General features: G+C 45.6%; 2 protein-coding genes across 4 annotated transcripts in view; both read left to right on the top strand.

Moving 5' to 3' along the window:
* Positions 1-9942, top strand: part of GALNT10 (polypeptide N-acetylgalactosaminyltransferase 10) — an 82462-nt gene extending 72520 nt beyond the window's left edge. The window contains exons 9-12 of the mRNA XM_051793467.1: positions 942-1163; positions 2006-2122; positions 3851-4000; positions 4747-9942. Coding sequence (XP_051649427.1) covers positions 942-1163; positions 2006-2122; positions 3851-4000; positions 4747-4914 — 657 coding nt within the window. The 3' untranslated portion in view covers positions 4915-9942. The remainder of the gene's footprint in view (positions 1-941; positions 1164-2005; positions 2123-3850; positions 4001-4746) is intronic.
* Positions 9943-13817: 3875 nt separating this feature from the next.
* On the top strand, positions 13818-26713 carry SAP30L (SAP30 like). 3 transcript variants are annotated; one of them, XR_007905541.1, is made up of 6 exons: positions 13818-14207; positions 15957-16079; positions 17710-17808; positions 19762-19935; positions 25466-25581; positions 26628-26713. XR_007905541.1 is itself a non-coding variant. In XM_051793531.1 (5 exons), exons 1-4 carry the CDS (start codon positions 14022-14024, stop codon positions 19888-19890), a joined length of 537 nt encoding a protein of 178 aa, XP_051649491.1. In that variant the 5' UTR covers positions 13818-14021; the 3' UTR covers positions 19891-19935; positions 25466-26594. The 3 variants fall into 3 exon arrangements, 2 of the variants coding, with proteins under 2 accessions (XP_051649491.1, XP_051649490.1); XM_051793531.1 differs by lacking the exon at positions 26628-26713 and having other exon boundaries at positions 25466-26594; XM_051793530.1 differs by lacking the exons at positions 25466-25581; positions 26628-26713 and having other exon boundaries at positions 19762-25327.
* Positions 26714-27236: the final 523 nt, after the last annotated feature.

Below are 27236 nucleotides of genomic sequence, written 5' to 3'. Positions count from 1 at the left end.
AAGATCATTTAGTCACCTTGAGATAAACACCTGCCCTTGTTTGGAGGCTGCATTCGGGGCAGGGTCAGCACACTGCTCACTCTTAGCATCCTAATTTTTTTGGTAGTAAACGATCACTGCAGGACTGACCAGCTTCATGCAAGCTGGGCAGGACAGTGCTGCTGGGTCACTGGAGTCACAACTGCACATGGCAAGTCTTGGCACCAAGAATGTGCCTGATGTTGCCAGAGAACAGTCCAAGATCCAGCAGTCTCGAGGGTGCTGTGACAAGCAGGTTGTCTCGAGAGGGTGGTGTTTATTGCTGTCTTGGAATTCCACAGTGGATTAAGCTTTTCAGTAATACATGAAATGTACTCCTGCCAGGAGGTAAACCCTTTGCTTCTGTTCTGAAGGGTCATCACCTGAAAGTTCCATATTCCTGAGGTATGTTAGAGTTTTACCCAAGAAAATGGAAAAATAGTGCTAAGAAAGAGTATTGTGAACTGAAGCTTTCCAGAAGGGAGTACTGCAAATCCCATTTCTAGATGGATATAGAAGATGCAATAAGAAGGATTTAAGAAAGCAGCTTTTTGTCAGAGACCTTTGAATGTCCAGTGGTATTTACCAGCATCATGTTCTGACTAGTTTCTTTACAGAAAAAAAAAGGAAAAAAAACAACTTTTGATTAATGTTGTTTTTCTTAGCCACAAGGAACTAGATATAATGGCCAAGTGCCAGGATTCTTTTGACCTCAACTGAAAATATCTTTCTGAAAGTCCCTTGGAACTAGAGAATAATAAAAATAATCTCTGTCCTGAAGCTGGAGAGAAAGAGTGGATGTGAATGAAAATCCTTTCTGAGCGAAAACATGCGAGCTGCTCTGAATGCTAATGTCAGTGGGTTGTGCAGTGCTCTCAGGTGGTTTTCCTTCTCGTTCTCACCCGTGGCTGTTGCCCCCACAGAACCTGAAGCGGGTGGCTGAGGTGTGGATGGATGAGTACGCCGAGTACATTTACCAGCGCAGACCAGAGTACCGGCACCTCTCCGCGGGGGACGTCGCGGCCCAGAAGGAGCTTCGCAACAACCTCAACTGCAAAAGCTTCAAGTGGTTCATGAGCGAGGTCGCCTGGGACTTGCCAAAGTTCTACCCACCGGTGGAGCCTCCAGCAGCCGCCTGGGGAGAGGCAAGTTTGTGCTCTGACGTCTGTGATGGGCAAACAGGCTGTGGTTTGGTTCTGTAAGGTCGCCCGTGTGCTCCGGTACTGGGTTGCTGTGAGTAAGGTGCAAGCGAGTATTTCAAGATCCGCTTGATATGTTTCAAAGCCCAGAACTCCTCTAACGTTGCAGTGGCCTGATCAAAGCAGGCAGTTGGGCAGGCAGCTGCTTCTATTAATGCACAGCTACAACGAGAACAGAGACTTGGCTTGTTCTGCACGCTGTGTATTTAGTAGGAATCAGAACATGCCAAAGAGAGGACTAGGGAGAGGAGGCAGCTGAGCAATAATATTTCCAAAGGGCCTCACAACTATGTTGAGCTACTTTGCTCCTTAGCTTCCCCACCTGAAAGCCAGAAAACCCATCCCTGTTTTTGAAAGTTGGCTGTGTTCTGGTTAAAAAGTGACCCCAGGAGTGAAGTCGTGGATTGCTACACACAACTGTGGCAGACAGTGTTTCTGATAAGGTCAAGAGGAGATGAGCCCTGGTGCTGTTTGTCAAAGCCAAGGCCTAATGAGCATTTCTGAGACCACAGTGTGGGTGAGGAGGATGCACCATCACAACATCACGGTGGGCTCTGCAGTCCTGTGGGTTTTGCTGTGAGATGGAGGTTATGGTACAGCTGACAATGGGTCCTATTTTGAGTTCTGTGCTTTCTTTCAGCTGTTACCTGCCAGCTCAGACACACAGTTAAGTGTGGAATCTTAAAAATTGTCTCCCTACAAATATTGCTGCTATTTGAGGCAATTTGAGCCTTCTTTCCTGTCACCTGGTAGGAGTAGGAGATTCAGTGACTAATTTACTGTTTCAGATACGCAATGTAGGAACTGGACTGTGTGTGGATACTAAGCATGGAGCCCTGGGATCCCCACTGAGGCTGGAAAACTGCGTGAAGGACAGAGGAGAAGCAGCATGGAACAACGTGCAGGTAACAGTCCGTCTGATAAATCATCGGCCCCTAAATTTGGGGGTGGACAAGTTACAGGAACCAATGTTTAAGGAAGGCCATTGCAGAGCTGTCAGGTGCACCCCAAAGCTCACATGCTAATTGTACTTGATGAGCTGGTAGCAGGATGTGGCTTGTGCTTGTGGCAGGGTCTGGAGCCTGGCAGACTCTGAGCAGAGCTTTTACCTCTGCTTTGAAGTTCTCAGAGCGAACAAAAGAAATCACAAGGAAACAATATGCCAAAACAATAAACCAGTAACAAGGCAGCTGTAATATGTAACAAAGTGAATATTAACTTCAAAGGTTGTGCTGAAAGAAGTGATAGAGGAGCATCATGCATATTAATGAACCTGCAGGAGCATTCAATAAGCGCTCACTATCATCCTCCTGACAGGAGGCAAATGCATTATAAACACGCAACCATTGCTGGAGAGAGATGATACCAGCCGGGTTATAGATTCACCCTCTCAACATATAAGGTGCCAGAAACGACAGCTTTATTGTAACAGAAGGGAGGAAAATATTAGTTTGTCTAAACTGTAGCAGATGAGCTGAGAAAAGATCAAGAAAACAATGCCTCTATTACAGAGCCATGCATAACTCTTCAGGGAATGGCTTCAGTAGTAGGAGACAGAGGGTTGTTGCATATCAATTTTGATGCGTGAAAAATAGAAACAAAACCAATTTACTCAGGCACAGTCCAAAACTAAACCCCTGTGTCAGGAGGATCTTGAAAATTAACATTGGCTTTTGTTTAGGAAGAGAATGTTGCTTGAACTTCTGTGGAGTGTTGAACCTAAATGATTGTAGTAATTTCTCTCTCAAGAGGGGATTAAAAGAGAGGCAGGAAGAAAGTGGCTTCTGTGTGCAAAAGTTTTTAGCCACACTGGTTCTGCTAGCAGCACCCTGATCATTACTAGTCTTTCTTACTGCCCCATGAGATATCTCTGAAGAGAGAACCATTCCTCCAAGTGCCTCCAAAGGAGCCCACAGAACACCCCTTCTCCTTAGGGGCTGAGATGGAGGAGTGCTGGCTGTAGCCCTGCAGAACCACACTGGCTAGTGCTGGTCACAGAGGACACTTTTATCAAGGCCACAGCATTGCCAGGCATAGGTTGTGTCCCATTTCTAGAGCTAAACCCCTTTCTCTGCTTGTCTGTACTGTCCATCCCTTCATTTCACCTGAGAACACTGAGAGTTCATTGCAGGGTCAGTAGAGGAAAGTGCCAGGAAGCATTGCCCACGTGTTTGCCCTTCTGACACTCCTGTGGGGTGGGAAGCTGTGGGCTCCTGGTCTCTTGTCCCAGAAGGTGTGGGACAGACTTCTCAAGGTGACTGCAGGCTGGCTGTGCAGACTCGGGTGTTTACTGCCAGCGTGAACTCAGAGCTCCTGTAGCTCTCTGCCTTTTCTGCTGGCTGTGAAGGGCTGTAATTGGTCAGCTGCTCATTTAATCCTTGATGTATGTCTGCATTGCAGAGACACCCAGGCTGACCAGCATGGCTGGCTGCAGCAGCACAGGCTGTGGCAGCTGGTACAGACTCCCCTGGTCAGCAATGCTTGTCCCTAGAGGTGGGAGTAGTTTTTCTGTAGAAGATACTGTCCTTTCCCTTAAGTCACCCCCACCCTCTGGGGACAGAGAACAGCCTCCTGCTGGTGAAAACATCATACCCAAGTACCAGCCACCCTGAGGGTCCTGTTTGTCCTGGCAGGTGTTCACCTTCAGCTGGAGAGAGGACATCCGTCCTGGGGATCCTCAGCACACCAAGAAGTTTTGTTTCGATGCCATTTCCCACAGCAGCCCTGTGACCCTCTATGACTGTCATGGAATGAAGGGGAACCAGCTCTGGAGATACCGAAAAGTGAGTCTGTGTGTGGGCGTATTCGTATTCTCTTCTAAGGTGTCAAATTGCCTGTAGGCACTTAAATTTCTTAAAATGTCACCACTCATGTTTTATTCCTTCTCTCCACGTAGCTGCAATAAGAGAATCTGCAGACAATCTGTTGTCATTGTGCCATTAATTACCCTTGATTAGAAAGAGGTCACTCCCCCATTCCACTGGTTAGAAAGGTGAGGACTCCAGGGCTCCTGAGCAGAAGGGACATTCTCTGCAGTGTGTCCACAGCTGGCACTGAGGTGATGCAACACCTTTGCAAAACCCGTTTGCAAAGAGGTGTTCTGAGAGTTGGTTTGTTCTGGAAAATCGTGCCAAAAGTAGATAAGGATTTATTCATCCTCCTACTAAAGCAACTAAGCTATTGTGGGCAACAGGAAAGTAAATTCTTGTCTCAGTGCCCGATCCTAGTCCTTGCAGTCTGCTGGCACAGTGCCCCAGAGTGATGCAGCAGGATGTCAACCTGGAGAGCCCGTGGCTTCAGGGACAGCTTTAGAGCTTCCCAGTGCAGGAGTGAGGATTGGGCTGGATTCTGTTGCAAGGGTTAGGAATGAACTCAGACACTTGCCAACCATGCAGTGTGGAGCAACTCTGGATACACCCAAATGACACAATAGCTTGCCTTGGTTTTTAAAACTTCTTTCTGTTGGTTTTAAAACAGCTTTTTTTTTTTTTTCTGCTTGGCAACCTCACATCAAATTTCTCTTCTCCAGGACAAGACTCTCTACCATCCAGTCAGCAGCAGCTGTATGGACTGCAGTGAGAGTGATCGAAAAATCTTTATGAATAGCTGCAATCCTTCATCTCCAACACAGCAGTGGATATTTGAACACACAAACTCAACCATCCTGGAAAAATTTAACAGAAATCTTGATCTTTAAAAGACTGAGAAAATATATATATATATTTTACAATTATAGTTTTTACTGGGGAGGGTTACAAAAAATTTTTTTAAGAATACTTTTTTTTAAACATTTAATGAAGGTAAAAGGGAGAATCTCAGGAGAAGGTTAACGAGCAGGCCAGTCTTTATTGTGAAGATGCTGCATCCTTCTCTTCTGGGGATGGTGGAATTTTAAAGGCTTTGCCAGAGCCAATTCTGTGCTGAGACTGAACAGAAACTCTGTTTTTAGAGGAGTCTGAATGTGATTCAAATGGATTTTTTTTCCTTTGTTTTGTTTTATTTCCCACCTGGGTCTTGTGTTAAATGATTTTGTTATCCGGGACCCTCCAGGACTTTTTGTAGCTGCTATACCACCTGCTGAAGTGTTCCCACAGCTTTATCTTCCAAACGCCATATAAGTAAAATCCTGATACAGGATTTAAGCCTCCTATGAAAAAAAAAAGAAAAAGCCCATCAGTGGAAAATGAAATGCATATTTTTTTGCCCTGGACCAAGTATATTTCAAACAGGTTGACATTATTATTTTCCAAATCATAGCTCTGATGAAGGAATGAACTCTAGTGGAAGTGCAGCCAAGTGTTGGGAATATGGCTGTAGTTATTAGCAATGAGAAATCTGTGTTTCTGGTCCATTCACTTTGCAGTCAGTTTGTCACTCACTGTTGAATCTTCAAGGTGAAAGATTAGCGGAGGGTTTTTTAAGTAAGCACAGTTCTTACAGGTGAGGACTTTTGCTAAGAGCCTTTGGATATCAGGTTCCAAATTTGCTTCTTATTCATAATCCTTTTAGCACAGACACCTCCAGGGTTTCTCAGAGTTAAATCTACTACGTGCAGGCAACTTCCATTCACAGTTGGTGTGAGCAGATTAATCCAGGATAACCAATTCAGGGCTCAGATTAACGATTGGTCTTTATCCATTTGTTCATCAGTCTGTAATTTGTTGAGTCCTGTGGTCAGTAGTGTTCTAGGCTTGTGGGAATGTGCTGTTAATCTCTCCTCATGTCCCAACATCCACAGCGCTGTACAGTTTACTGTGACTGGAGATCTGTTTGTTTATGCAGAGATGTGGGATTGATGGGCCCATTTTACTGGTACCCTCTCCCTTGTGCAGTCAGTGAGCAGTACAAGGTGTTAATCCTTCTGTTTTGGCTGTGGGATCTGCCAGACCATGAACCAGGATGGTCTCATCCTAGAAGCTGGAATGTACTGATACTAAAAGATGAATGCAAGCTAGGGCACAACTGTCTGCCCCTTGAACTCTCTATTGTGATGTGCTGACAATGGATCAAAATCATCTCCCCCTCTCTCATCCTCACAGCTGAGGCCATGTCTAGCCTCTTTTGCCATCTTACCTGGTCCATGCAGTCATGGAGCATGGGAAACATTGGGTGCTGCACTGCAGCTGGGACCAGGCTGCCAAAATGTGTTGGTGTCTAATGTTTTGAGAGTGAAGAAAAGAAAAAAAGCTCTAGGTTTTCCTTGTGACAGTTCTGCAGCAGTATTGTATGGAAGTGAGACCAGCATCAAGCAGAGTTGACATCTTATGCTCTCAGTTACTACAATATGTCTGTCATTAGGATCCCTTTTCATTTCTGTGGGAGACAGAGTCACCTTCCAGCACTTTGTGTCTGGCTGCTGCTTTCCTTAAGTTATTAATGCTCTCATTAGTCTAGTAGTGCTGACTGTGGAGCACTAGATGGCCTGACTAGATGTCTTTATGAATGTTTTAATACCTGTGGAACAAGAAGCTGCTTGTCCAGGAACAGTGATAGTTTTTTATGATTGGGACACAATCAGCAGATTCTATAAATGGACTGTAGGTTGTTCTGCTTGCAGGTTGCAACTTTGTGTGTCTTAGTTTTCTAATGAGAGGAATAGCTTCTGTTTCTAAAATGCATGGCTTGCTTTGTACTTGGGCTCACCTTGTGAGCCTGCTTGGCTCACAGGATGCTTCAGAGAGAACTGCAGTAATGAACAGGTCTTTTACCACTTGGAGATCTTAATTTGGAGATAAAGGTCAGCTCTTAGTAATTTGCACCAAAACATTAGGTAGTAGTTGAGGCAATTCCAGTTTGACAACCTACCACCAGTACACAGAAACTGGAGCTTTAGTGTGAGTGGTTTTACCAGCTCCTTCTTAGTGTGGTTTATCTGTTTGCTGAAGGTTTGGTATCTGAGTGTGATAAGTGCCTCACAAATTCTGTACATTTCTGACTAGCTCGCTGGGCTTTGAACTATTAATTTATTTGCATCAATTATACTTTTCAATACCCTAGAGGCTTTGCTGACTAATGCAAAGACTTAATATAGCCAACCATCCACTGATTGAGAAATAGAAGCTGTATTTCATCATCTGCATCTTTAACTGAGCCTTTGCTGGGCAATCTGGTTAATTATTCCAATTAATTTTGGTTATTTGTAAGCAAAATTGCTAAAGCATGAATACTTAAGCAAATCTTCACATCCGCATGTGAGTCAAGACTGGAGATTAAATACCGGTGATTATCTAATGCAAAATAAATGTTTTCATATTTTTTCCCCAAAAAAGTATCGAAACACCCCTCTTTTTATGTCTGCATAAGTTCTGCTGCTTTTAAGTATCAGAATCCGAGACAACAGAGGGATCCCTGGGTGTGTGTTGTGTTGCATAAAAATACTTTGATTTGCTCTTGAAGCTGTTGTTGATCTCTACTGGTGCTAATCTCTAAGGCTTACAGACAGTAAATAGGTTTGGGGCTCTCATGTGTGCAAGGTGTCTTTTCTCATAGCTGGGAAATTAACTTCCTTTTCCACACCACAAGAGAAGAATGTGGGAGCCTCCCCGAAAGGGGAATACAGCGTCATTAAAATAAAGATGTGCCTTTTTAAATGTAAATGTACAGCAAATGCTTAAACTTGAACCATTTCCTAGTGCCTTGCTGGACAAGAGAGGAGAGGGGAAGGAGTTGGGAGATAAGGATGTAAGAGAAAGCTTGACTTGTGCAGTGTTTGTGTGTGTTTTTTTAAAATGTCTGACTTTCAGTGCAAAATTTGTGTGAACGACAGTAATTCAGAAGCTCATGGGGTTCCTCTGTTAAATCAGTATCGTTAATGACTCAAGGGGATGTTATCACTCCTAATAAGAAGACTTAGAAAGGATGGCTGCTTCCTCTTGGCACGCTGTAGCAACTGGAGCTAAGCTGGAGGATGTCTTGGGTTACCTGTTGGATGTTTCACCTCATGGTGAAGGCTCATGATTTCACTGGCATGCAGGATCCTGCATTTTATTTTCTAAGTATGCAAATCACAAATAGTCCCAAAAGCATATAAAATCTGTAGCCAGAAGTGTCTTTCAGAAAAAATCGATGCCTCCCATCAGTGGGAAACTTTTTAAAGGGTGTGTTAACAGCTCTAATACAGAAGTAGCAAGAAAGCAATTTCTCATCCTGACTTTCTTCCTGGTTGGTTTTACAACAGCCTGTGCACAGGGCTTTGCTTTCCTTTACTGGAGAGTTCCAGTCAGCAAACTTTCCTCCTCCCTGCTGCACTGAGATCAGTATACTGAGAGTCAAACAGGCACCACCAGCATTGCAAGAGCACAGTGCTCTGGGGCTGCTGCAGGGCTGTCACAGCAGCTCTACTGGCTCACATCACCCTGGGGAGAGATCTCCTAAAAGCCATATTGGGCAATCGTGGAACTGCTGATTGAAAAGGGAGAAGATTATATTTTAAATTGTCTTTCAAAGATATGGACAGGCACTTGAATGGTTTTCAGGCAGTCAACCTGTCATGCTTCCAGTCAAAATAGCCCTGGTAAAGCCATGTCTGAAACAGCCTGGCTCTGCCAGCACAAGCACTGCACGTGTACCTTGCATCCCACATCCACTTCCAGCTCCTGTGGTTCATGGATAAACTGTGGTTTCACAGGATACACAGCAAAGGGGAACTAGCTTGGGAGTCAGGAGCACTGGATCCTGCTCCCAGGCTCCTGTGGCCTGTTACTTGATCTTAAGCAGGGAAATTCTGTGTGCTGCAATTTCCCAGCTTGTGTGGGATTTACCTTTAAGTGCTTTATTTTCTGACCTAATGAGTGTTGAGTCCAAATTTTAAATCAAGCTGCAAGTCCTCACCTGGTTCAAGTGGAGAGGAGAGATGCGATGGGTGGAGAATGGGAAATGAGACCCAAAATTTCCATCAGCATTCAACACAGACTTGTCAACTCATTTCATATTCCTCATTAACCATTCAGATTGATTTATTGACATCATAAATTTAAAGTGTAACTGAAATTAACTCAAGTCCTGCTCCAATTGCTCCTTAGTAGTGCCACACTTTAGCTTGGAGGTCTGTATGGAACTAGGCAATGACAGATTATGGAAAACCTAATAAAAAGCCTATGACTGTTTTTGACTCTGCCTCTGCTAGCTGAGTACAGTCCTTTACTTTCTGCATTTTGAGCTTTCTTGTTGCTTCTGTATATTCAAAAGACTTCAATGATTCCAGCAGATGTGAGGGATTTGGGAGTTTTATATAAAGCCACTGGATCTATGTGGTCTTAACTATACTAGTTCAACTCTAGCTGAAAAAAGTCCTAATCCCAATTAGTGAGCAAGGAAATGTGAACTTCAACCACAAAACAAGATAAAAACTGGTCAAGCTACTAGCCTGAAACCTTAGCCCTTATGATAACAACAACAAATAGCTTTAGCCTCTAGGGTGGAGAAGGGAATTGGTTTCAAAATGCATTCTCCAGGATCTCAGTGATTAGGTCTAAGTTTGTCTGTTCCTTGTACTGCATGCATTTTCTCTGTAAAACTGGATGGTGCCTCTTGAATCAGTGTGTATTTATTTTGTGCATATTAGGACCAACAGCCTAATATCTGGGGGTGGTAAAGGACTTGTAGCACTTTAATGTAGTAGCTTTCATAAATTGGAAATCATTGATAGAATGCCTAGTGTTTTTAAAGTTGAATGGACTTCCTTTTATAATATATTTAAAATAAATTTTTAATGTGTTTTCTGAAATCTGTGTGCGCAGACGTGACTGTCCCTGCCTGTTTTGCTCCAGTGATGTGTTTCTCTTCTCTCTGTTTATAAGCTCAGTTATCCCTGGTCGGGTGTTTCCCCAGCACAGGCTTCCTGCTGTGCCAAACACTGGTGTCCTCCAGCCCCCTTGGGAAACGTCCTTCCTGGCTGCCCTTTGCATTGGGAATAGAGCACAGGATTTGCTGTGTGTACACACGAACAGCCAAGGAGCTCATGCCCGAGTGCTGTGTTGGGTGTACAAGGAGGCTCAGGCAGCCAGGGGCAGCTCTATGTCTGCCTCTCACAGCTGCTTCCCAGCAGCTCTGAAACCAATGGGAACAATCCATCATGTCCCAGAACTACAGCCCAGCAGGGGATCCTGCAGCACCTCAGCTCAGAGCTGAAGGAAGAGCAAGTGGCAGCCACGAGAGGAGGAGACATGAGGAGAAATATAAGATGTGGACAAAGCTGGAGTGGACAAAGCTAGAGGAGATGTGGAGGAGACGTGTTCATGCAAGTAGGTGCCCAGGGGTACTGTCCTGGATGGACCATGGCTGTGGTGGATGATTTGTGCCCAGGTAGAACCTGTACCCCTGAGGGATAGTTGCCATGGACAGTACTTGGTGGGGCACACTGGGAAGCACAGAGGAGTGGAGAAAACCCAGCTGTCATTGTCCTTTCTGTGCCTGTCTGCCTTGGGAGTGACTCCTGGGAGGTCCATCCCCCCCCTTGGTTTGCAGGGCTTTAACAGCTCGGGGCCCTGTTTGTGTTCTGATCTCCATGTGGGGAGAGCGGGCTTGGCCCAAGACAAGGGAAGTTTCTCAGCATTGCTCATGTTCCCAGTAGGACCCTCAGTGCTTTCTACTGTCACCACTTCATTTCTTCAGCAGCCTTCTCAGCACTCCTTTTTACTTAACTCCTTTGGGTGAAAAACAGTGGAAAAAACGGATGGGAGACAAGCAATGAAATGTGTGAGGATCTACGTGTGGGGAAAATGAGCCTGTTTGAGGGAAAGGAAAGGCTCTTTCTGGGGGGACCAGCAGATAACTGCAAGGTTAACTGTTTCCCCCGGGAAGGCTGTGCTGTGATTCTTGGCCGTGGGAACGTTGCCCAGGGTGAGTATGTGCCAAAAGCTGTGACAGTTTAAGCATTTTAGCAGGTTCAATATGTGCCACCCTAGAAAAGTGCTGAGGAGAGTGGGAGTCCAGGGAAAGGTGCCAGGGCAGTGCTTCCATTGGCCCTCAAGGTGCCGAGAAAGGAAATGGTCTGATTTCTGACTGGGAGTACAAAAAATTTTAAAAAGGCAGCTTCCCAGGACATCTCCAGCAGCACAGACCATTTGGAGAGAAGCATTTCTGTCCCAAGCTCCCCGAATGGCTCCATTAAAACAGTAAGTTCCACATGACAGCTACACCACGGACTTATCTTTAGAGAGTAGTGCTGCTCCGGGTGAGATTTACAGGCTAGTGCAGGTTCCCCTAATTTGATTAGAGGGTGACTGGGATGGGCAGGCCATTACCGCTTCAGAGGCACTAAAGCTGCCTGGGTGCTGATGGGTTTATGAAACATTGTTTCTCACTTCATTGCAGCTCCCACAAAGAATTATTGGATCAGGTTAGTGATAGATACCCAATAAAGAATGTCTCTATGAGGCAGTTTATTTCACAGCAAGCTTGTTCCGGACTACCAGACTGTGAAATCTGGAGGTTCCCATGAGGATAAATACGCTGAAATAAACTGCAATTATAAAAACACCTCCATACACTTTTTTTTTTTTTTATTTTGAAAGACTGTAAAAAGGTGTCATTGTGTTAGCCTGAGAAGGGAGGTAATTAACACTGAATTAGCAAAGAGACAAAACCAGGGTTTTTCCTTCCACTGGGCATTGCAAAACGACTTAAAATCTTTTCATTTGCAGGGATGAGAGGTTGCAGCCCAAGAAGAAATACAATCTGATGGTCAGTACCAACCTGTTCTGGCACTTATGGTGCCTGTTTCTCCAGCCATTCCTGTTTGCCACAGAATGGTCCAGGGACCACCTGCAGAATCTCGTCCCCATGGGGATAGGAGGAAGTCCTACCTGTTATGGTCATGTTCCCTTTTATCTCGTGTGCTCCTATTATCACCTGTCCCTACAGTCTGTGTTTACAGCTGAGTGTCAAGATAGTCCTTCTGCAAGATTTCCTCAGCCTGCCATTTGATCTTTATTGGTAATGTTAAGATAAACCTGGAAAGCTTTGGTATCAGGAGGTCCAAGATCACTCTCAGCCTTTTGTGTTTACTCTTTCCCCAAAACAAGGGAATATCTATCTGGTTTTGCCAGGAGGGTATTAATTCAGGCAGGCAGATCCCAAGCAGTTTGGCCTGGGGCTTTTATAAGCAGTGGCCTTTTGCTTATTTAAATCTCTTTGCTCTTCACTAACTGCTTGTTGGTCTGTGGGTAAATTAATTTGTTTTCATCAGCTTCCCATGAGAACTGCCAGCTCCTGGGAGCCTGTCCCCAGGAGGGTGCTCTGTGGTTCCCTACCAGTCACATGGACAAACAGAAATTACCAGTTGCCTGAGGGCACCAGCAGTAAAAGCAAAGACAAGAGGCAGAACTGTTGAGGAGTATTAAGTCCCTCCCCTCCACATTTATTCTGAGACATGTTTGGCAGTGTAAAGAATGCCTAGAAAATACAGATTTTGGCTTTTCTCAGTTGTCTTGTGCAGAGCAGGCAGAACAGGTTGCAAGGTGCCTGTTAGTGTTACTGTGGGGCAGCGTGAGCAGATGACCAAGGGCTTTAAGGAGTCTTTCTTGCAAAGGTATTTCGTGTGTGTGATTCAGCACAGTTCACCCGGTGCTCACGCACATTGTTCCACAGGCAGGATTTCAGACTCTGAAGTAATTTTAGTCTATAGAACCTTTTTTCTGCTTGTGTAGAAAGTCTTTTCTTGAGGAGGATGAAATCCTTTTCCCTTTAGAGCTGCTCACGCACCTCTGACAATGGGATTTGCTGTCTGGTATTACAGAGGTTGTGGTGTTTCCAGAAGGTACATCTTTTCTTCACAGATCAGTAGGAATTTCATTCCTCTCCCCACCACCACTTCTCCTCCCCCTTTCTTCCCCCTTTTTTACTTTTTTGGGTTTGTGGGTTTTTTGGGGTTTTTTTTCCTGCAGATGAAAGAAATGTGAAGCTTAAAGTCACATTGCTTTGGGAAACTCTTTTCCAGGTCCCATCCTCTCACTATCCCTGCCTTGTAATCGGGGGGAGGAGGGGGAAGAAGGGAAAACATACATTTCTTATAATATATAATCTTGTAATATAAAAAAATTATATTTCAGCCAGGAACTCTTGCCTACATGACGCTGTATCCATTTGCGGCTGTGCCGACCTGAGCCGTGTCCCAGGGCCGCAGGTTCAGGTCTGTCACAGGTTCGGCTGTTCCAGGAGCGATGCCGGCTCAGCCCCGGCCGGCTGGAGGAACCCGCGGTCCCGTGGCTGGGCGCGGGAGTCCCGTGCGGTTCTGCGGAGCAGGGGACGCCCGAATGCCGGCGGGGCCGGGACGCTTCCCTTCTCGTCCCGCAGGGCCCAGTCGGCCCGGCGAGAGCCGGCGGGAGCCACCGGGTCCCCCCAGGGCCGGGGGGGCCGGACCCGGACCCAGCGCTCCCTCCGCGCCCCGCACGGCGACCTTCCGGCCGCGGGGGCGGGGCGATGGCGGCTGACGGGCAGTTCCTCCGCCCAATAGGCGCGCGGAGCGGCGCGGGGCGCCCCGCCCTTCTGTGCGCCCCGCCCAATGGGAGCGGCGCTTGCAAGCCGGGGGGCGGGACTTCCGCGGCCGGGGAGGCGGTTTTGTGTGTGCGGGCGCTGCGCGGTCCCGGCTCCCCGCGGGCGGCGGCGCTTGGGGGGCCCGGCCCGGCCCCGCGGGCAGCGCTGAGCGCCGGCGGCCCAGGGGGGTCCCCTCCCCTGCCGCGGCTGGGGGGCCCCCGCGGGGGCGGCGGGGTCCCCCCGAGGGCGCGGCGGTGACGGCGCGGCTCGTCCCCCCCCTCTCCCCGGTTGTCGGCTCCCCGCGCGGGGTGAGGGGCGGGCAGGTGGGCGATGAATGGGTTCAGCACCGAGGAGGACAGCCGGGATGGGCCGCCCGCCGCCCCCTTTTACGGCCAGAGCTGCTGCCTCATCGACGACGGGGACCGCTGCGTGCGCCCCGCCGGCAACGCGTCCTTCAGCAAGAGGATCCAGAAGAGCATCTCGCAGAAGAAGCTGAAGCTGGACATCGACAAAAGTGTGAGTGAGTGCGGCCTCCCGCCGGGGCCGCCGAGCCCCCCGGAGGGGCGGCCGGGCCGGCCCCAGCCGCCACCGCACTGCGGAGCCTCCGGGGAGCGGCGGATCCGCCCGGCGAGTTGGGCTCCGGCTGCCCGGGGGGGTTCGGTGCTGCCCCTCGGGGAGATGGGGCGAGGTGCGGGGCTGTGAGCGGCCGACACGGCCAAACGGGACCGCGTTTTCCCCATCCAGCGCTCGGGAAAGGGAAGGGAAGGACGTGCCTGGATGCGGAACCGGCTTTTCCCCCGCTGCAGACGCGGCTTTTCCCCGTGGCACGGCGAGTCTCGTGATGCGTGAAACACAAAACACCGTGTTTGGGAGGCGGGCGATGCTGAGCGAGCTGCCCGTGCTCCGGAGGCAGGGACGCTGTTTCCATTGCGGCTTCGGGTTGGAAACGCTGGCGCTTGTCAGGTGAAAACAGCACTCGGTGCTTCAGCGAGGCGTCGCTGACGCTGCTGCTTTAATTGGTAGGAATTGGTGCTGTAGCGAAGCAGGTTAAAAGATGAGCTGGCGGCGAGATGTGATGCCGCCTCAGCAGGGCTTGTTCGCACACCAAACAGCCCAGTTTGGTGCTTAGTGACATCAAGTGACGGCTGTCAGCTCTAGAGGGAAGCGGGTCCTTCACCCAGCAGAGAAATAGGTAGAGCAGAGCAGCCCGAAGGAATTTCTCAGAAGTGACTCGCTTAACGGAATCCAGCTCTCCACGCTTTTCTTACCAGATCGTTAAAGATTAAAACCGCTGAAAACAAAGGGGAAAAAAAAAAAGCTGAAGTTTTGAGTCAGTCTGTTTGGCAGCTCCCCCGGTTGATTGGGTCCCTTCTGCACAGCTGAATCGCATCGTGTCACGGAAAGAGAGTGACTCAATTTGAAACATATTCTTAAAAAATGGAGTATTTCTCCTCGCTGTAGTCCTCAGCAGATTGGCCTAGTGGCATAGTAATTTCTTGCATTTCAGAAATGAGTCTTTGTTGACAGATGTAAGGCTTTAGAAAACAAAAAGGGGAGATCAGACTAATGAACTCAGAACAAAGGGAAAGTGTGAAGCGAGGCTGCATGGAGAGATTTCGAATGTAGGTTGCCTGTGTCATCTGAAGATATTTTAATCTTACAGATACCAGATGATTTTGATCACTTGAGGTCCTTTGTTTTGCTAACTCTAGTGAGATAATATTTGTTAAAAGGGGTGTTCCGTGGCTGAACAAGCATTAGGAAAGAGATAGCTCTGCTTTTGGGTTTTTTATTCTATTTGAGGTAATTAGCCAACTTTTATTTGGTCAAGGTGTTGAAACACTTGCATTAATAATCTTCTGTACTATTCAAGCCAAAAAGTTCACAAGAGTGGAACAGATTAATATTTTTCTTAGTAGTTAGCTGATGGTAAGGAGCTGATGCTCCTGAAGCAAATGCACTTCCTCCAGACAAGGACCTGTTTTTTTCTGACATATGATTGCAACCATAAAAAAGAAATGTATCATCTGCAGAGGTTCAAGTTCAGGTGGAGCTCGAGTCCTCAATTTTCTTTGCCTTTAGTCTTTGTAATGTAAATTATTTGTAACTCAAGAGCCTGATATCAGGCCTGGGGTTTAAGATTAGAAATTCCTTAAGGCAGTCAGTCACACCAGTCATGGGGATGGACTCTGATACTGGTGTCTAAATGGCTGCCGTTGGATGCTGTTTCACAGAACCTGTTTTGATTGCTCTTTCTGTTCTTAGGTGAGACATCTGTATATTTGTGATTTTCACAAGAACTTCATTCAAAGTGTGCGAAACAAAAGGAAGAGGAAGACGAGTGATGATGGAGGTGACTCTCCTGAGCATGACACGGATGTTCCAGAGGTTTGTGAGCTGCTTTACCAATTCTGAGCATGCTGAAGTTTCACTTGGATGGTTTCATGTATCGGAAAATATTTACATTTTAAATTGCAACTCCACTGAAGCTGCTGTAGTTACTCTCACTTTCCAGGAGGACTCTTTTCTCATGTGTAATGTCCTAATTTTCTTTTTCATTCCTGTATGAGTTCTTTGCCCATGTAAAGTTTTCTATAAAAGGATGTGTGATAAGGTAACTGTACAGCTTCATATATGTACAGTTAAAGCTGTATTTGGTCCTAATTCTTTTTTAAAGGTAAAAATAAGTTATTTTTGGTGGTGTCTGAGGCTCCAATATGATTCTTTGTTCCTTAGGATGCATCATTCTCCAAATACACTAAAGAATTCAATAGGTCACTCTCTTTGATTGGGTATTTGATATCCAGGGATATTGACCTTCTCCAGACCTTTGTACATATGAGTTTTTTTGGGACTGTTTAAAACTACCTCTAAATAGTTTGTAACACCTTTTTATTTTCAGGAAATAGGCCTGGGAGAGGTTTTCTGTGATACAGAACTCTAGAATAATCCCTTCTCTGTGCCACTGTGTGCTGTATTTGCCTCAGTGATGTTTCGGGTACTGTAGACACCACAAAAAGTTGCGCAGAGGCGATAATCGGGAGCAGAGCTGTGGCCACGTCAGCAGAGCCCTCTGCTGGAAATGCCAACCCTATTGGCAAAGAGCCTTTTATTTCTGGGGAGGGGGGGAGGGAGGAAGCCACCAGGAGTCATTCTGCCAGCAAAGCCGTGCCTTGGTGCAAAGCTGTACGCACACGTTTCCTTTGTGGAGGTGTTGAAAGAGTAGCAAGTTTTTGGTGTGGTGGTTTTTTTAAGGATACCTGACCTTTTGTTATCACTGTTGATGTTTCCATTCAAGGTTCTCCATCAAAACTTTCCTATTCAGGCTTTACTGTAGTTGCCAGGGTGATTGATGAGGACCCAGTGGGCATCTAAAAATGGTGCTGTAGAGCACAGAGGGTATTTGGTGGCTTAAACCTGAGGGATGCACATCACCCAGCAGAGTTCCAACAGGGAACTCTGCACCATGTCAGTTTTAATGTAATTTTCCTCTTGTTTTTCAGCACAGATTCCTTTTGTCTTTGAAACTTGGTATTTTCCACATGATCTTCATCTTTCTTCCTGTAACCTCCCTACCACCCCCTTTGGTTTTAAACTGTGTACTTCCCATTTAAGTATTTGAATTTCATTTCATCTCTGCACTCTGTTTTATGTCACAAGCCATTTGTTCAATGCCTGCTAAATTGATATTTCATGTGTGAGCTTTTTAAACCTTGTGGGAACAAAAGGTTCCCCTTTGCTTGGAGGTTGCAGAGGTGTAATTGAGAGCAGAAATTGGCCAGCAATTCTGTTGACAGCATGTGAACCAGAACAAAATTTTCTATTTCCCTGAGGCTATTTTGGTCCTTTAGCATTAACAAATACAAAATACACTGAGGTTTGTCAGTAAAGCAAACCAGTGTGGTTCTGAATGCAGGCAAAGAGCAGTCCTGTTGAGGAAGTAGTTATTTTTAGATAAAATAACTACTCATAGAAACTAAAAGTAGTGCTCATCCCCTTTTCTCTGCATCATTTGCAGGTTGACTTGTTCCAGCTCCAAGTGAACACCTTGAGGCGTTACAAGAGGCATTATAAGTTGCAGACTAGGCCTGGACTCAACAAGGCTCAGCTTGCAGAAGTAAGTGATGACAGAGGTAGCATTATCTCAGTTATTAAAAAACTTCTTATCTCCTCTTTTCAAGTGCATGTTTTGTGGACACTCATACCTGTGCAACTCCCTGGTATGTACTGAGTGCTCTGCGAAGGGTTTCAGGGGATGATGCCAACAGAAAGCTGCTTTCACCTGGGACAGGCATGGAAGGCATGGAAGCTGGCTCTTGACAGCATGTTTTAGTAACTTGGCTTATCTCTGCTTCCTTTCCTGCCTTGTTTATAGTCATAATCAGTGACCTTTAGGGAGCAGGAACAGAACCCGTTTTCTGTGGCCTGGGTGTGATCTGGAGATGGCTGTTTGACTGAAACTCAGACTTATACACTACTGGTCTCCCTAAGTGCCCCTGTTAGTTTTTCTTTCCTCACAGGCATTTGAACTGGTTGGAATTGCTTGTTATTAAAGGCAGAATCATTGACCGTGACTTCAGGTTCCTTATTTCCCTCCCTTGTCCTGATTATTCTGTATTAAGTCAATAAAAGACTTTTTCCTTAAGGGCCTCTGCTGCTGCTTTCTCACCATATGGGTACTTGTACAGAAAGAACTCTCTGTATCTCTGTGTTATTTGGGTGAGCTGTGCTTGGTGTGCATCTGCTCTGCTCTTTCCTGACTTGATCTGATGACGTGCTGTTAGAAAAGTCTTCTCTAAACTTGAAAAAGCTGTAGCAGTTACTGAATGGTAGCGAGGTTGATTTTGTAAGTTGTGGTTTTCACAGCTGTCTGCCTAAAACTGTCCACTTTGCTTTTACTCTTACTTTAAAGAACAAAAACCAGCAGACCAAAAAAGTCAGCAAGACACTGTCTTTCCCTCTTTCAAAGTCGTCTAGGGAGTGAATATACAGAATATAGAGAAATCATAGTGTAGTGACTGTAGGAGTAAGTTGAAGAAAGCATGGTGAGGGTATTCCTCGTTAGTAGTTCTGATTTGTCACGTTCAACTAAGCAGTTCATAGTCTGTCAGCTGCCTCCTGCCATGAAGGACTACCTGCTTAGGGAATTTACCATGAATGTTCCCAAGAGGAAAGCAAAGATCAACTACTATGCAAGCAGAAAATAAAGGGAGCCTAACTTAAAGTTGTCACACACTTCCCAGATTTCCTGTGGAGTCTGAGCAGCTTTGACCCTACGCTGGATCCTCGTCCAGCTCCCATGTTTGAATCACTGCTGCCTGAGGCTCTTAGACTCCTGCTGCTATCCCACCGTAAGGAAAACTCAGACTTCCATAAATCTTCTTGGAGTGACTTATTGCTCAGCCTGCATCAAAATCCAGTTCTGGAGCTGTGTTTGGTACCCAAAAACAGCTTCTTCCATGTGAGAAGCAGATTTTATCCCATTTTCAACATGTTTTCTACGTTCATTTTCTGTGGAAAAAGCAGATAATGGTTCAGGGCCTATGACAGTGTCAGAGAGGGGTAGCCCTCACCACATCCTAACCCTGCCAGTGCAAATTCGCTGGTGTTCCTTTCAGTGAAAACTTAGAGTCCAAAGGAGAGCTCTCTGGATAAAACTTTGCTACATCTGGTTCACATAGCAAAGTGTTGCAGTGTTTCCTTCGCTCTCCTTTAAAACACAGAGGTGCAGAGAAAACTTGCTTGCCAAATGATCTCGGCATGAACTGTCGCTCAGGAGGAGCTGTGCTGCTTTGGCAGGAGGACATTCTGGCTTCCAAATTCCACTTTTAGGTTGGCTGCAAATCCTGCTGACACAGCAAGACTATGCTGTGTTCATACACACATTCCAGCTGTAAAGAGAGAGGGAGGTAAATGAGGACTGACAGTTGGAATCGGTGCATGTTTGACTAAAAGTATATTGTGCTCAGTGGCCGTAAAATTGGTTTTGGAAAGTGAAGACAAACCCCATTCTAGTTATTTCTACTGTTTAATTTCAACATTTCTGTCTCTTTACATGTTGTCCTTCCAGACTGTCAGTCGTCACTTCAGGAATATTCCAGTGAATGAGAAGGAGACACTCGCATATTTCATCTACATGGTGAAGAACAACAAGAGCAGGCTGGACCAGAAATCAGAGGGCAGCAAGCAACTAGATTGAAGGTTAACAAGACTTGGAATAAGAAAGACCTTAAAGGAACATATGGTATTGTGTATTTTAGGTATATAAGAACTGTTAAAGTATATTGTAAATTTTTTTTTTTAAATGCAGTGTCTGGATGACAGAAAAAAATATTGACATTCTTATCAGGAGTATTTGAAAACATGTGCCCAACATGTTTCCGAAGACTTCTTCCCCTCATTTCAAAGTCACATTGGAATAAAGAAATGAGGATAATGGGGAAACCAAGTAAACCTGTAGGACTGTGGAATTTGTCAACTTGGTGTTTTAAACCATCTCTGGAAATCTGCATCTCAGTGCAATTCAGATCCCAGATGGAATTTTTTTCACTGAATTCAGACTGCATCACAAACCACCATGCAGTTTGTCTTGGTACAGGACTGGAAGAGCAGCAGAGATAAAATTCATTCTTGAGGTGCATGGGTCAGAAGTTTGTCTGAAGCTTGCTCCTCACCTACACATGCTCTGTCTTGCCTTGAGTCAGTGCTTCAAATCCCAAACTTCTACAAATGCTCCAGCTCACCAGATCTACTCCAGTGAATGCTACTTGACTAGTCTGAAATTGATACGTGTTTTTTATCATTTTTCCTCCTGACCCCATCTGACATGGATGCCAACCAACTCTCTGCAGTCTTTCTCGTTTCTTTTATTTAACAGCTCATTAATTAAATTGTCTGTAAGAATTTTAAAACTTCTGCATTTCCTCAGAATGTGGTATTAAGGCAAACACAGCTTATTTGCTGGGTCTGATCATGTTGGTAGAAATGTTTGTTTAATTCACTTATACATATTTCAGTGATGGTAGGTGAAACAATGGCTTGAGACGTCAGTCTCTTAATTTCTGTGTCAGATCAGTATCAGTCACAAGTTTTGTGAGTTCTCTACTGAAGCTGTAGCAGGTGTCACAAAACTGCTGTGTGGATTCAGGGGCTCTGCAGTCTCTGTTTAGTATAAAGCAGAGTTATGGGTGAGGCACCATAACCAGGGCAGTGATCTGACTGGAGCATTTCGTGATGCACTTCATCTGTCTTTGCAACAGGCAAGAAGTATCGAAGCATTTGCCTTTCATGAGCATTACATGTGCTGTCATGAGAGCTGTGTGAGTGAGGGTGGCACCCTGGTGCTTCCTAACCGGGCACTGTAGGAGGAGATCACCCTGAATTTGTTATTTAAAACCAAGGTGTCCTTACAAATAACACAGTGGTTATTTTGGCAAAAGGAGCTTATAAAAGTATTGATCGTGACTGACTGTTCTCCAGTGACCTCAAATTCTCTTCAGGGGACCTCATGATTTAAAGCACCAGTATGTTTCTTTGCTGTCCTAACCAATGTCTCCATTCTGGTACAAGATGCCAAGACTCCACATAGAGAGGATGTTCTCAACAAGCCTTAAGCAACAAACTGAGCAGTAGAAAACTTCGGCTAACATTTTGTAAATGGCAGGTTTTAATATTTCAAAACTGGATGGAGCTTTGTTGAAGAGCTAAACACACAGGTCATGGTCCCAGCTTAGTACTGGATTGTGTTTCATAAGGCATGAAGGGTTCACTTAGTGAAGCTCTTGCTGAAGCTCTCCCAGAGTCTCTTTAAAACTCAAGTCGCAATTTAATTGTTCACATCACTCTGAATTGTTTGCTAATACTCCAGAAACATGTTCAACAAATTTCAGTGTGTCTGAATCCTGTGTCATATGCAGAAATACTCTGTTATGGTACACGTCCCATTTGTGACGTGTGGGGAGTGTGATTGTTTCAGCATTTCCTTGTTCGATTCAATACGGAACATCAGACAAGAGAGGTTCAAGGAATGAGGAGAGAATGTCTTGTGTTGGTATTTCATGACTGTTTAAAAATTTCCTAATTATGATGATCCTTTCCTTATTGAAAGGGCGGAGTAATTCCCACATCAGTCAACACAATCCGGCTTCTCTCATTCAGGACAGATCACTGAAAGGGTACATTCTCTGACTGCACGTTAGTCTGCAAAGTGCTCATGTCATCAGAGGATATTACCAAGGGAAAATGAGTTTCTGAGCTGAGAGGGTTATGCCTCACAGTGATTCTTCCCCTGTACTTGGCACTGGTGAGGCACCTCAAGTCCCGTGTCCAGTTCTGGGCCCCTCAATTCAGGAAGGACATTGAGGTGCTGGAGTGACTCCAGAGAAGGGCAGTAAAGCTGGTGAAGGATCTGGAGCACAAGTCCTGTGAGGAGCAGCCAGGCGAGCTGGTATTGTTTAGCCTGGAGAAGGGGAGGCTCAGGGGTGACCTCATCACTCTCTGCAACTCCCTGACAGGAGGGTGTAGCCAGGTGGGGGTCAGCTTCTTCTCCCAGGCAACCAGCAACAGGACAAGGGGATGTGATCTTAAGGTGCATCAGGGGAAGTTTAGGTTGGACATTGGGAAGAAATTCTTCACAGAAGGGGTGATCAGACATTGGAATGGGCTGCCCAAGGAGGTGGTGCAGTCGCCATCCCTGGTGGTGGTTAAGGAAAGACTGGACTTGGCACTTAGTGCCATGTTCCAGTTGACGAGGTGGTGTTCGGTCATAGGTTGGACTCGATGATCTCAGAGGTCTTTTCCAACCTAATTGATTCTGTGATTCTAGACCAAAACTGTAAAAATGTAGTTTGTTTGGGATTTACTTTTTTTGTTGTTGTATTTTATTTTGTTTAATTTCTAAGAGTAAATAAATCTGTTGGGGTGCTTTAGTAGCCATCAGCAAAATTATTCTGTTCAAGGAAATATGGTGGCAGGTTCCATCTGTTCAGGTGTATTCACTGGAATGCTTTTGTGCAGAGGTGGTATCCAGGAAACTTTTTTTTTTTTTCCTGAAAATAGTCAATTGATGTGAAATGTGATCCTCGTTGGTTTCACTTCTAAAGCAATTATACTTTTTTGAAAAATATTCTTGGCGAAGTGTGATGATGAAGAGATGTTTACCAGCCATTAGCAGTTGTTTATAAGGTGGAAAGCTTGGAGGCAAGACACCAAAGAAACAGAAGAATCTTTGGCTGTCGGACCCCATGGCCTTATAAACCCCTTGCAAATGCCTTATTACCTTGTTCTCAACTTAGCTAGAGCAAAACGCCTTGAGCAACAGAAAACCGATGTCTTGTTGGAAGGGGCAGCCACCTGATGGCTCCCGTGCTATGAACTAAAAACCACACGTCAATTCAGTAGCAATATCCATGTTCAGGGTGCCTGTGATTCTTGAAAAGCATTTAGTGTCTAATAACCAGAAAACGCAACAATGCAATTGTCGTTGTGTACAATACCGTGCTGTGTGTTCGATTCCTTATGCTGCATGCCAATTGAGAAAAAAAAAAGACTTTCCAACTTTTTTTATTTGAAACTTCGAAGTAAATGTGTTTGAACCTCACACTTGTGAAGCCATGAGGTGGGACATTTTCTCAGCACTTTTAGATGGGACTTGTTGGAAAGGTGTAAGACCCAAATCGCTTTGGCTGGTATGATAAGATGATTTTTTTTTTCCTTTTGCATTTTGCTTTTCACAGATGGGCCTTAAATTCTGTCTAGCTTTGAACCATGGAGCACAAGCCTTGGGGGCATGGAGGATGACCAGATGTCATCTTCTATTTATAATAGTGGAAGCTTATTTCTTACAAGCCTGCATAGGTGACATTCACCCTGGGGCAGAGGAATCATGTCTGAAGGTCTCCAGCCATTATATAGCCTAATGCCATTCCATAGCCTAGCTCAATTCTCATTGAAGAGCTGCATTAACCTAATTAGAGTTCTGACTAGATCCGAAGCCATTAGTATGCAATCCAAATAATGCAGAAACATCTCTTCTGGGGTTAATTTCATCCTGTGTGCTGACCCTCTGCTCACTTCAAGGGAAGAAGAAGAAATCATTGCTGGTAGTTACGGGCTTGAGCTCAGCTCAAGGGAGTTGGAAGCATGCAAAGACTCAAGTTGTTGGCAACTTGATGACTGAAAAGTGCAAATATATCCAAGGAGGCTGTGTTAGAATGCAGTTTTCAAAATTTCTGAATCTCAAAGGTTATTGTCTATCAACCTGAAGTACACAATTGCATTAAAAGGTAATGTTTTTTTTGCCAGGCACTTTAGATGCTCAGCCTGAAAAGAGCAGAGCGGGCAGGTTTGTACCACTTGTCCCCAGCATTTAAGGTCCCAGTTTTTCCTAGAAATGTGGTTGTAAATCATTAGATATCCCAGTGTGCAAGACTTGACCAAAACACATCAAGTCTGGCATTTCAAGTGAGTCTCAAGTGCAGGCTGGGTTCGGAGAGGCTTTGAATACAAGAGCTGAAATAATCCACAGTTAATGGGAGTTTGCATGTGGGTCATGATGGCACAGAGAGTATGAAACAGGACATGGCCCACAGAGACTGAACAAAACACGCTTCCACAGGCAGCAGCGTGGAGGACGATTTGTTCTGCATCAGCTCTTGTGACGGATGTTTTATGAGAGGGGTAGGAGGGGGAGCTGTGCACTTTACATCTTTTGGTTGAGCCAAATGTAAATACCAATGGGAGATCTTCAGCAGTAACTGCAGTAGGAGGGGAGGGTCTGCTGAGGGACTGTTTATTTAAGTTGGCAGATGGCGGTACTTCCCTAGAGCACTAGAGTCACTTTGCCTCTACAGTTTAGAAGAACGGGTAGTACAAGGTGGCCTCCCATCCAGAGGGAGTGCCTGTACTGCCCAGATTATTGACTGAAGAGTCCCAAAGGTGAAGGAATGTTACTGATGCCTCACTCCTCGTGTCACTGATGTTCTTTAGCCATCTCTAGCTTATCAAGTTAGGGAGTTTTCATTTCCCACTTTAGAGGTGCAAATGAATTGTTACAATGTAAGATATTCCTTGCACTTTTCACAGCTATCCCTTGACTTGCCTGTGAACACATCTGATTGGGATGAATTAAATGCTTGAAGAAAGTATGGGGAGAGGGGGAGACTCCTGCCTTAAACCTGAACTTCCCTTGCAAGCAGCTCTGCAGGCCGTCCTGTACATCAGCAGGCTCCAGGAGCCTCTGAGCCCTAACAGGGCTGGGTTTACTCCTGTCCTACCCACAGCTCTGCTCCTCAGCTGGTTGGTGCAGGGGAGATGGGTAGCAGGTAACTTGCAGAATGGTTTGGAGTCTTTTGGCAGGCTTACTGGGAGAGAAAAACTGTGTTCCCTCTTCTGTTTCTGGCCTCCATGTGTTGTGCTGATCTTATGCCAAATGTTTTGGACACCCTGTATTTTTAACTGTGTAATATAGCTGTGTATTGTTAAAGCAACTTAGTAACTTATAGCAAAAGCTGTAGAACTCATTTCTCTGAGGTGTAGGAAATGTCCTGCTTCCACTGTGTATGAGACTTTAACTCTGTACTGTCTGACAAAGATAAGATGCTGAATTTCACTTTAATAAATGATCTATCTAGCAACAAGGCCTACATTCCCTTCTATTTGCTGTTCTGCCCTTGGCACTGATGGCTCCAGAGCCAGTGGAGTTCTGCTTTGTATGGATGTTGGGTTTTTTTGTCAGACTTCTGAGATTCACCATCTTTTCCCACCCACCTCCCCAGGGCTGAAAACTACCAACAAAGAGCAGAGAATGGCACTGCTGACTGGGAATGCCAAGCCTGAAGCAGAAAATTCAGCTGATGAGATATTTTGTGACAAACCCACGTGGGTTCTACAGGTGCAATTCATGGAGTCTTTTGAATGCAACAAAAACACAACTCGCAAGGATGGAGGTTGTTGAAGAACCACATGACCTTGCATTTTGGAGTGTTGGGCTTTTCTATGATGGGGATCCTCCCCTCCAGTATCATTCCACTCAATCAAGTGTGGCTTCTCATTTGATTCATGTTTCCTAATGAGTCTTCTTTACGTCTAGTTCAGCCCTGTGCTTCTGCTTGCTTCTCAAGCACAGCCTTGGCTTCGTTTTACACATGACTTATGGCTCATGTTGTCCAGAGTCAAAACTGCATGTCCAGCTGATAAGGTGGGTGCTACACCAGAGCAATGCTGACATGTAGCATCCCAGTGCTCAAGATCCTTTCCCATTAAGTGCTTTGTTTCATTTCTTTTCCCAAATTGTGGTTCCTCATGACCATCAGCCTTACAGATAAAGGTACCTCACTTTTTTGCTGCAGTGAAGAAGCGAGTGATGCCAGAAACTTGAGTACTCATTCTGAACCCTGTCATGGTGTTTCCAAAAGCTGTGCTGGCACTGGCTTGAGTCATGCATTACCCGTGATTTTTAGCCAGGAAAGAAGTAGTATAGCTTTTCAGACACTTGGGCTCTCACAGAGGAGGATGATTGAATGTTGAAAACTTTATACCTAAAATACAAGGCCAGAATTTATCACTGTCAAATTAAATTGGACTCAGTGATCCTTGTGGATCCCTTCCAACTCCACATATTCTGTGGTTCTGTGAAATTGCACTGGTGATGTGCAGTAGAGATTTGCACAGATAATTCTCCGTGAAACAATCCCACAACATCTCCTGTATCCTTCCTTACACCTTGGTGGTGTCCTACAATCAAAAGACCTGTCTCATTGTTGTTCAATGGGAATATGCCTATTTATACTGCTGTGGCCCTTGTAGGGGACACTTGCCCTCTCACCCCGTCCTGCATCCCAGGGTAACTTGTGATAGAAATAAATGCTGCCAGTTAATCTGTTATTTGCATAGGCCAACGAATAATGTGACTTAATCTCACGTTTGCTCCCTGCCAAGAGACCCACAGGAGAAGCTCAAAACCAAGGCAGAATCTGCTCAGTCTTTTTAACATAACCACACTGAGAAACTGAGGAACCAGCAGATTGATCTGATGAGCTGAAAACTGCACATCCCTCTCTGCACTGCCGGCTGCCGTGTGAGGGCAGTGTTAGCTCAGGAACACGGGAGGTGGGTGCTCGGCAGCTGCACCTCCGAGCCCGGGGCAGCTGCCGGGGGCACCAGGGCCGTGTCCCCATCCCAAAAATGCCTCCTCGGCAGGAGCTGGCTGTGCTTGTCAGAGACCGGAAGCGGGATTATGCTGTGCTGGGATGTGGAGATCATAAAAATGGTTTGTTTGGGTTTGGGGTTTTTTTTTTCCCCCTGGTTGGACGTTGAAATTGAACACGTCCGATCCTCTGCGTGAGCTGCCCTGCGGACTCCTCGCAGCCTTGATGGAAACCAGGCATCACTTGTGCTCTCCCCAGCAGAGAGGGCAGCACAGAGGACTGGGGAAAAATGTGAATGTGGGTTTAATGGTTTTGTGTCTTAGAGATGCGGTTGAGCAGGAGGAGTGTGGGGGGGACAGCCTCAGGGTGTTGTTTTGTTTTTTCTTTTTTTTTTTGTAAT

Source organism: Manacus candei, unplaced genomic scaffold (genome assembly GCF_025592945.1).
Source record: "Manacus candei isolate 608988 ecotype Guabito, Panama unplaced genomic scaffold, ASM2559294v1 h1tg000037l, whole genome shotgun sequence".
NCBI lineage: Eukaryota > Metazoa > Chordata > Aves > Passeriformes > Pipridae > Manacus > Manacus candei.
Note: the sequence above shows the minus strand (reverse complement) of the source record. Positions and strands in the feature narration are given on the sequence as shown.

Coding starts and splice junctions, on each gene's coding strand:
- SAP30L (XM_051793531.1), top strand. CDS start 14,022: ATGAATGGGTTCAGCACCGAGGAGGACAGCCGGGATGGGCCGCCCGCC. Junction 16,080..17,709: donor ATGACACGGATGTTCCAGAG/GTTTGTGAGCTG, acceptor CATCATTTGCAG/GTTGACTTGTTCCAGCTCCA. Junction 17,809..19,761: donor ACAAGGCTCAGCTTGCAGAA/GTAAGTGATGAC, acceptor TTGTCCTTCCAG/ACTGTCAGTCGTCACTTCAG.